This window comes from Xyrauchen texanus, unplaced genomic scaffold (genome assembly GCF_025860055.1).
Source record: "Xyrauchen texanus isolate HMW12.3.18 unplaced genomic scaffold, RBS_HiC_50CHRs HiC_scaffold_752, whole genome shotgun sequence".
Taxonomy (NCBI): domain Eukaryota; kingdom Metazoa; phylum Chordata; class Actinopteri; order Cypriniformes; family Catostomidae; genus Xyrauchen; species Xyrauchen texanus.
In genome coordinates, this window is record NW_026266745.1 from 12,501 (window position 1) to 23,104 (window position 10,604).

Below are 10,604 nucleotides of genomic sequence, written 5' to 3' on the forward strand. Positions count from 1 at the left end.
GGGTAACCAAATTGGCCGGTTGCTAGGGAGGGTAGAGTCACGTGGGTTAACCAAATTGGCCGGTTGCTAGGGAGGGTAGAGTCATATGGGTTAACCAAATTGGCCGGTTGCTAGGGAGGGTAGAGTCACGTGGGTTAACCAAATTGGCCGGTTACTTGGGAGGGTAGAGTCATATGGGTTAACCAAATTGGCCGGTTGCTAGGGAGGGTAGAGTCACATGGGATAACCAAATTGGCCGGTTGCTAGGGAGGGTAGAGTCACATGGGATAACCAAATTGGCCGGTTGCTAGGGAGGGTAGAGTCACATGGGGTACTATAATGTGGTACTATAATGTGGTTCTCACTCTCGGTGGAGCGTGTGGCGAGTTGTGTGTGGATGCTGCGGAGAATAGCGTGAAGCTTCCACACGCGCTATGTCTCCACGGTAACGCACTCAACAAGTCACGTGATCAGATGCGCGGATTGACGGTCTCAGATGTGGAGGCAACTGAGATTCGTCCTCCATCACCCGGATTGAGGCGAGTCACTACGCCACCACGAGGACTTAGAGCACATTGGGAATTGGGCGTTCCAGATTAGGGAGATAAGGGGACACAATCCCAACATTTTCTGCATTTAGCAACGGCATTTTGTGGTCCGTTCTGCATAACGTGGCCCATTCGGCCCGTTTCGCGGCCGACACACGTGCCCGCTCCGTTCTCCCGATGGCCACTCCGCCCCTGATCGGCCCCAAAGTGCGACGGCCCACCGGGAAAATGCCCGCTAAGCCAGATTACCTGTCTAGCCCTGCTTCAATAGAAGACACATATTTGAGATCATTAAACCTTCAAGTTGTGGATCGTGGGATAATTTGGACCTTTGGACGAGTGTATGTAGAAAACATAACGTTCTTTGATAGAGGAACGCTCCATGATTGACTACATTGATCCCACTTCATCTTTACATGAAAGGAAGTTGCGGATGCAGACAGGATGTGGCTCGGGTGGTAGAGCGGGTCGGCTGCTAATCGTAGGGTTGGTGGTTTGATTCCCGGCCCACATGACTCGCCACATGCCGAAGTGTCCTTGGGCAAGACACTGAACCCCAAGTTGCTCCCAATGGCAGACTAGCACCTTACATGCAGCTCTGCCGCCATTGGTGTGTGTGTGTGTGTGTGTGTGTGTGTGTGTGTGTGTGTGTGTGTGTGTGTGTGTGTGTGTGTGTGTGTGTGAATGGGTGATTGGGACGCAGTGTGAAGCACTTTGGTAACCGCTAATGACAATGAATTAATTATCAACATCTCTAGCGTAATCTGTCAATAAATCTAGTTCTTTCGCAATATGTCCTCTTTGGCCTCGGGCTTACCTCCATCTTGTGTGCTGAGGACGTTGAGGGCGAACAGCATGGCATTGGAGAATGTAGTGGCCTCCTCTTTACTGGCGAAGTTCAGTCCATACACCTGCCGCGCATCCCGCCACTGGTGGAAGGTTGGAGTCGCTTGGTTGTACTTGAGTCCCTTCACTATTGAGTAGTTGATGACGACCTATCGGAGAGGACTACAGTCAGTTTACAGTATATAACCATCAGCTTGTGCTGAATATATATGAGCCGTTAGCTCAAGCCAAAGTTAAAACTACCTGCTGGTCTTGGAGTTTGACGCCCACCACACGGAATGTGTTATTGGTTGTGTTGTGGTAGATGTTGATTCGACTGAAGCCCTGTTGACCTGGTTTAATCGGCACCCACTTTTTACTGGTGTCATCGTAGACCATGACGGAGGCGCGCGCCTGACAAATACTCTGCTCACTGCAACACACAAACAGATGCAGAACAGGTCCATTAATTAACCCAGTGACCGCAAGCCTTCAGCACAACACAACACTGACCTCATTAGATTATTCCGGCGATGTGTGTCACTTAATCAACCGATCAGCCTATAACAGACCAACTAACACACTAACCAAAGTATTCTTCATCTTAATACACCGTGCAATTTTCACAAGGCCTGATGGATATAGAAATGCAGCACCAGAACCCCCAATTCCCAGTACTCCCTAGCAACCGGGACAATTTGGTTACCCCATGTGACTCTACCCTCCCTAGCAACCAACCCAATTTGGTTACCTCATGTGACTCTACCCTCCCTAGCAACCAGGCCAATTTGGTTACCCCATGTGACTCTACCCTCCCTAGCAACCGGGCCAATTTCGTTACCCCATGTGACTCTACCCTCCCTAGCAACTAACCCAATTTGGTTACCCCATGTGACTCTACCCTCCCTAGCAACCGGGCCAATTTGGTTGCTTAGAAGACCTGGCTGGAGTCATTTGATTCAAACTCACGACTCCAGGTGTGATCGTCAGCGTCAATACTAGCTGAGATACTCAGACCCCCAATAATGTAGCTTTTAAAAATATAAAAATTTCATGTTTTCCATCAATATGAAATATTGTGAATATAAGCCCGACCAGACAAGCAGACTAATAAAATCGTCAATAACGAAAAAATAAGCAGCTTTATTTGTGATAGGCTCATATTCATATTCTTAATCTGCTGTTGAATCCAGAGCACAGGTATGATTGACAGGTGGCGTATGTGTGTGTGCTGAACGTGCTCGCGCTGATGCGCACCTGAACGCACAGAGAGTGATGTCTAAAGTGAGGGTAAACAGCGGAGATAAAGCAGATTTGCTGATGTCTGTCATTATAATAATCAAACAACCAGAACAAGAACACGAGAAACACTCACGGCTCTTGAGTACCTTTAGTCGCTTTGGAAAGTATTCATGTATTATAATCATACAGTGAAGACCAGCAGAAGTATTATGTTGAATGTTTATTTGAATACTTGATTCTGCTGTTAATGATGCAATGGAGGCTTTTCTTTATGTCACTATCAAACGTAACATCAAATAATCATATGACAACAGTCTCCTCCCCTCCACTGCAGTTTACATTTACTGATTATGAGTTTGCCATAATGGAGCAGCCCAAATGTATATTTGCTCATCATCATATTCACATTTATTCCTCTGGCAGATGCTTTTATCCATAGCGAGTTATGAAAGAGGAATACATCATTAGCGAATCATCTTAAGGAGGCAGCGGCACGAAAAGTGTTGCATTACAAAGTTTCACTAGCATCGGAATAGCAGCATTCGAGCATTCGCTTTTTATGAGCGAATGATTAAGCACTCATGTGTTTTTAGCCGTTTTTTGAAGACAGACAGTGAGTCAGCTTCAAGGATGGAGTTGGGAATGTCATTCCACCAACGTGGTACAGTGAAGCCGAAAGTCCGGAAAAGTGTTTTGGTGCCTCTTTAAATGCCACTTTTCCACGTTACGGTTCGACTCGACGCGCTTTACTTCTCTGAGCTTGCTTTTCCACTGCTGTTTAGTGCCGCCTCAATGTGGGCAGGATTATAGGCTGATCGCCATAGTTACGCCGCCTCTACTGCCGTGACATCATCTTAAATGCGACACAAAACAATAAACAATAACACGAGCGCTAGCTGTTAGACGCTAGCTCATTGTGCTGCATAAAGCAGTTGTTGATGGTGATTTTACACGAGTGTAACAGTTAAATTGGTTGTTTTAGAAGCTTTCAAGCAGAATATAGAGTTAACGTAACAAAACGTCCCATCCTCCATCGTGACTCCAACAACGCCGTGACCGAGTCCAGCGCGCTCTCCCTCCCATTGCTCGGCGGTCTAGATAGCGTCCATTTGGTCGAACCACTTCCACATTTCCTTGATGTTTCTGTCGTCACTTTTAAGTGTTTGTAACTTTTCCCTTCACTGTTGGGAGGTCCGGTGGTATCCGTGTGCGGCCGACCGCTGAGACACTTCCTGAAAGACTTTTCCGTTTTGTGTCGTTTCGTTCGAAGCTTATGAGAGGAACGTCTGCACCTCGTTTATTGACCACGGCTTGGTTTTTACAATTTGAAAGTCGCGTGAACAAATGATTGTGGCAGGGCGGAGGGCGGGGTCGTGATTATACACACCCGGTCACTTTTCAGGCTAATTAAGCCTCTGAGAGGGATGAAGCCCGACTGCGGACGGTGGTGCGGGAGAGAGAGAGCGTTTACGGACATGTCCGTCATGTGTGTGTGTTTCTCTTTTGTTTAAGTTAACCATTAAAATATTATTTATATTGCCAAGCCGGTTCTCGCCTCCTCCTTTCCATTGAACATTACAATGATACCGCTATCGCTGTTGCTATATTTAAAACTAGCGGGTTGATGTCCCGTGTCGCAACTCCAGATTCTCTCTGACCAATCAGTGATCTGCAGGGTTTTGACGTCACATTTAGTATCGGCTCGGCTCGCTTGGAACCTCGACTGAAGTGGTACTAAAACAAATTGCAGGTACCAGATACTATCCACAGTGGAAAACCCCAAAAAGCGAGCAGAGTTGAATCGAGTTGTACCGCGCAGTGGAAAACCCCCATATGTGTTGGTACAACAAGGCGCCGCTCATTAGCCGACCGCAGGCTTCTAGTGGGCGTGTGGCTCTGCAGAAATAATTTTAGGTATGCTGGAGCAGATCCAGTGACTGTTCTGTGTGCAGCATCAGAGTCTTGAATTTAATGCGTGCACCAACCGGCAGCCAGTGGAGAGAGACGAGGAGGGGTGTAACATGTGCTGTCATTGGTTCATTAAAGACCAGACGTGCTGCTGCATTCTGGGTCATTTGCAGAGGTGGCCCCTGGAGTCGCGAGTTTGAATCCAGGGCGTGCTGAGTGACTCCGTCCAGGTCTCTCTTGGCCCGGTTGCTAGGGAGGGTAGAGTCACATGGGGTAACCTCCTTGTCGTGGTGGAGAACCAGTGAAGTCGCTGGTTCTCAAGTCAAGTTTAGTCTTGAGTCACTAGTTCGCAATGAGAGCGTTACAGTAGTCCAGTCTAGAGATGATTGACTGACAATCAGATCTCATAATCTCATAAACCTGAGTCACATGACCTCTACCTAAAACTGCTCAAATGCGTCAAGAAATCCTGAATTACAGTAATGAAAATCTCCGCTGTGAATAATGAAAGCTACAAACACAATACAAAACATCTTAATAGTCCAAACAAATAGCCTTCATTAATGTCTTTTGTTCTTGGTTTTGATTTTGGGGTGAAATGTGACCCAGACAAGGTGTTTGTCACCCATAAACTCAAGATGTTCTCCTCATGTAACCTAGTGAATGTGTGTGAATCAGTGATTGTGTGTGTACGCTCATATGGCTTATTTATGTCTATGTGTTTCATTCATTCATATTTATCCTGAAAGTGTGTGTCTGTGCGGACAGCTGTCAGGCCCGGTGAACGTCACGGGTTGTACTGGCGTTCTGCTCATGGATAATTCACTCGCCTCACACTAATGTCAACACACACACACACACAAATCTCCCTTGAACCAAGTGTGTGTGTTATTCAAATCTGCATCTTTACTCTGACACACAGTAGTTGTGTGAGTGAGACAGGCTTGTGTTTATCCAGGTTGAGCTGTCTGTGTGTCTGTTGACAGGAAATCATTGACTGATGAACTGCACTGTGACATCAATGACCTCATTTACACGATGAAAGTGTGTGTTGAACAGAGATCGTGATGGTACACACAGCACTGTGACATCAGCATCTGTGCACACACACACACACACACACACACACACACACACTGTCAGTCATCTGTTAGTATAAACAGAGACAGTTTAGCAGAGATGGAGCACTTCTATTAAATGAATGGACATGAGGGCATTTGCTGATAGGTGTGTGATTAAATGTGTCCGATGATGCAAGTTACTGTATAACATCCACGCAACACCACAAATTAAATGTTTATCTGCACTGCTTTAGCTTGAAAGCACGGGTTTGGGAAGTAAAGATTATTCTGCACTACTCATGCCAACATTTCTTTTACAAGAATTTCAAAATATGTTTTTAAATGACTTTGAACTCACTTTGAACTTGATGCATGTTGTAGAGGTGTATTTAATGAATAGTTTTTTGTGAATTGTATTTGTAATGTATTTTTGTTTATACCAGAAATGGGGACTCGAGTTACATGACTTGAAGAACATTACTTGACTTGAGAATCAGTGACTCGAGACTTGACTTGAGAACCAGTGACTCAAGACTTGACTTGAGAACCAGTGACTCGAGACTTAACTTGAGAACCAGTGACTCGAGACTTGACTTGAGAACCAGTGACTCAAGACTTGACTTGAGAACCAGTGACTCGAGACTTGACTTGAGAACCAGTGACTCGAGACTTGACTTGAGAACCAGTGACTCGAGACTTGACTTGACAACCAGTGACTCCAGACTTGACTTGAGAACCAGTGACTCGAGACTTAACTTGAGAACCAATGACTCGAGACTTGACTTGAGAACCAGTGACTCGAGACTTGACTTGAGAACCAGTGACTCGAGACTTGACTTGAGAACCAGTGACTCGAGACTTGACTTGAGAACCAGTGACTCGAGACTTGACTTGAGAACCAGTGACTCGAGACTTCACTTGAGAACCAGTGACTCGAGACTTGACTTGAGAACCAGTGACTCGAGACTTGACTTGAGAACCAGTGACTCGAGACTTGACTTGAGAACCAGTGACTCGAGACTTGACTTGAGAACCAGTGACTCAAGACTTGACTTGAGAACCAGTGACTCGAGACTTGACTTGAGAACCAGTGACTCGAGACTTGACTTGAGAACCAGTGACTCAAGACTTGACTTGACTTGAGAACCAGTGACTCAAGACTTGACTTGAGAACCAGTGACTCAAGACTTGACTTGAGAACCAGTGACTCAAGACTTGAATTGACTTGAGAACCAGTGACTCGAGACTTGACTTGAGAACCAGTGACTCAAGACTTGACTTGAGAACCAGTGACTCGAGACTTGACTTGAGAACCAGTGACTTGAGACTTAACTTGAGAACCAGTGACTCGAGACTTGACTTGAGAACCAGTGACTCGAGACTTAACTTGAGAACCAGTGACTCGAGACTTGACTTGAGAACCAGTGACTCGAGACTTGACTTGAGAACCAGTGACTCGAGACTTGACTTGAGAACCAGTGACTCGAGACTTGACTTGAGAACCAGTGACTCGAGACTTAACTTGAGAACCAGTGACTCGAGACTTGACTTGAGAACCAATGACTCAAGACTTGACTTGAGAACCAGTGACTCAAGACTTGACTTGACTTGAGAACCAGTGACTCGAGACTTGACTTGAGAACCAGTGACTCGAGACTTGACTTGAGAACCAGTGACTCGAGACTTGACTTGAGAACCAGTGACTCGAGACTTAACTTGAGAACCAGTGACTCGAGACTTGACTTGAGAACCAGTGACTCGAGACTTAACTTGAGAACCAGTGACTCGAGACTTGACTTGAGAACCAGTGACTCAAGACTTGACTTGAGAACCAGTGACTTCGAGACTTGACTTGAGAACCAGTGACTCAAGACTTGACTTGAGAACCAGTGACTCGAGACTTGACTTGAGAACCAGTGACTCAAGACTTAACTTGAGAACCAATGACTCGAGACTTAACTTGAGAACCAATGACTCGAGACTTGACTTGAGAACCAATGACTCTAGACGACTTGAGAACCAATGACTCCAGACTTGACTTGACTTGAGAACCAGTGACTCAAGACTTGACTTGAGAACCAGTGACTCAAGACTTGACTTGAGAACCAGTGACTCCAGACTTGACTTGACTTGAGAACCAGTGACTCAAGACTTGACTTGAGAACCAGTGACTCGAGACTTGACTTGACTTGAGAACCAGTGACTCGAGACTTGACTTGAGAACCAGTGACTCAAGACTTAACTTGAGAACCAGTGACTCGAGACTTGACTTGAGAACCAGTGACTCAAGACTTGACTTGAGAACCAGTGACTTCGAGACTTGACTTGACTTGAGAACCAGTGACTCAAGACTTAACTTGAGAACCAATGACTCGAGACTTGACTTGAGAACCAATGACTCGAGACTTGACTTGAGAACCAATGACTCCAGACTTGACTTGACTTGAGAACCAGTGACTCAAGACTTGACTTGAGAACCAGTGACGCAAGACTTGACTTGAGAACCAGTGACTCAAGACTTGACTTGAGAACCAGTGACTCAAGTCTTGACTTGAGAACCAGTGACGCAAGACTTGACTTGAGAACCAGTGACGCAAGACTTGACTTGAGAACCAGTGACTCGAGACTTGACTTGAGAACCAGTGACTCGAGACTTGACTTGACTTGAGAACCAGTGACTCAAGACTTGACTTGAGAACCAGTGACTCGAGACTTGACTTGACTTGAGAACCAGTGACTCAAGACTTGACTTGAGAACCAGTGACTCGAGACTTGACTTGACTTGAGAACCAGTGACACAAGACTTAACTTGACTTGAGAACCAGCAACTCCACTAGTTCTCCACCATGACAAGGAGGTTACCCCATGTGACTCTACCCTCCCTAGCCTAACCGGGCCAAGAGAGACCTGGCCGGAGTCACTCAGCACGCCCTGGATTCAAACTCGCGACTCCAGGGGCCACGTCATGCACTCAAAATAGTTTAACGCACTCCTAGCCGTGGATTATCCCTAACATAATTTAGTAGACGAGGACAACAAAAAAATGTTTGTCACGTTGTTAACCCCTGTAGCACAAACACTGCAGGACGACTTACACGCTGAATTTTTAATCGTGTAAGACGTTTAATCAAATCTCTATAAGCAACAGCAATAATCTCTCTCAGAATCTCTCGGTCACATGGGGCAATGCACACATTAACAGCCACGTCAAATCCTACAAAGACATAAACTGCATAAAACATGAGCACTGAAAAACTGCTCAAACAGTGTTTTGAGGAATCAGAGACGCTCCATTTACAGCCAATGAAAACAGCTGAGAGGAGCTGCACACATCAAATGATAAGTCTGGCTTTTCTGAGCGCTTCTTACATAAGCAGAAAACATAGTTTTGCTTTGGACTGAGAAAAGAGATCAACCACAGAAACACTCTTCTGAGAGCTTTCAAACATCTGAATGAATCTCTTCCAAGGATCCGTTCACACAGGACACAAACATCTGTTTGAACACTTGGTTTCTACAAAGACTTCTAGCTACGCAACCAAATGAATGAGATTACACTTATGGCTGCTGCAATTACACGAACTAATTACGAAAAGTGTCTATAATTGCAGCATTCATTCATGTGTATTTCTGTTGCATCAAAGAGTTTTTTTGCAGTGGTTGAGCAATATAACCAATCACAGACATGCACACGAATGCAGTAGTGAATCAGAGGAGTTCTGTCTCTACTGTGCCCTACTGATGCATGTGTGTTCACCTGTGTGTGTGTGTGTGTGTGTGTGTGTGTGTGTGTGTGTGTGTGTGTGTGTGTGTAACCTGAATGTGTTCTCACTTCACTGCAGCAATAAACTAAAGCGCTGACAGCACAACTGGAGCGGAATATTTCCAGAAACACTGAGGGAGAAAAATCGAAGTGAACTGGGTTATGATGTGGTGAGCAGAACCGAGCTGTGTAATCAAATAACACTTCATGTGTAGCGTGTTTCATAGAATTCAGCTTGACTGCATCACGTGTATTTCCCAAGGAGAATTGAAAGCTGCAGAAGAGGGGAAGATTTTCAGTTAATAACAACTTCAATTTGGGCCTGTTCGTCACACCAAGCTATCACGTGATTTCAGAACACTTGGACTATTGTGTGAGTCATGTGGATTACTTTAATGGCATTTTATGGTGATTTTTGTGGTCCATTTTGTGGCTTGACAGCCCCTGGTCACTGTCTGCTTTCATTTAAGAGCAGCGTGAACATTCTGCCTAACATCTCTTGTTGTATTCCAGAGAAGACAGAAAGTCATACGGGTTTTATGAGGGTGAGTAAATGTTATTTTTGAGTGAACTATTCCTTCAAGATCTGCTCCAGTAGTGGTGACAGTGGCACATCTGAAATGCCCGATAGAGAAACCGTGTGCTCCTCTCTTCGACACTTCTTTAAAGTCGATTTCCACTGGTCTGTTTTATTTCCTACAGTTGATCGTAAAACGCACACAAGCAGTTTGTTCATTAAGTTCATCAAATGCATGTGTGAAACACAAGTGACATCACATAATGATCACTCCATTAACAACAACTAGATGTCTGTTACCCGACACTAACCCAATGGAACCCCACAAACTCTTGGGGGTTGGGTCAGGTTTGTAATTAATGAAAAAGACCTTTCACCCCACACTTCCTGCAGTACTTGACCTTTCACCCCACACTTCCTGCAGTACTTGACCTTTCACCCCACACTTCCTGCAGTACTTGACCTTTCACCCCACACTTCCTGTAGCACTTGACCTTTCCCCCCACACTTCCTGCAGTACTTGACCTTTCACCCCACACTTCCTGCAGTACTTGACCTTTCACCCCACACTTCCTGTAGCACTTGACCTTTCACCCCACACTTCCTGCAGTACTTGACCTTTCACCCCCACACTTCCTGCAGTACTTGACCTTTCACCCCCACACTTCCTGTAGCACTTGACCTTTCACCCCACACTTCCTGTAGCGCTTGACCTTTCACCCCACACTTCCTGTAGCGCTTGCCATAGATGTGACGGGCAC

The 10,604-nt window shown here is 45.5% G+C and overlaps 1 protein-coding gene across 1 annotated transcript in view; it reads right to left on the bottom strand.

Moving 5' to 3' along the window:
• LOC127642713 (ena/VASP-like protein) overlaps window positions 1-1,790 on the bottom strand; it is an 11,989-nt gene extending 10,199 nt beyond the window's left edge. The window contains exons 1-2 of the mRNA XM_052125238.1: window positions 1,617-1,790; window positions 1,345-1,522 (exon numbers count right to left, since the gene is read on the bottom strand). Of these exons, the coding sequence (XP_051981198.1) occupies window positions 1,345-1,522; window positions 1,617-1,751 (313 nt within the window). The 5' untranslated portion in view covers window positions 1,752-1,790. The remainder of the gene's footprint in view (window positions 1-1,344; window positions 1,523-1,616) is intronic.
• Between the last annotated feature and the right edge of the window lie 8,814 nt (window positions 1,791-10,604).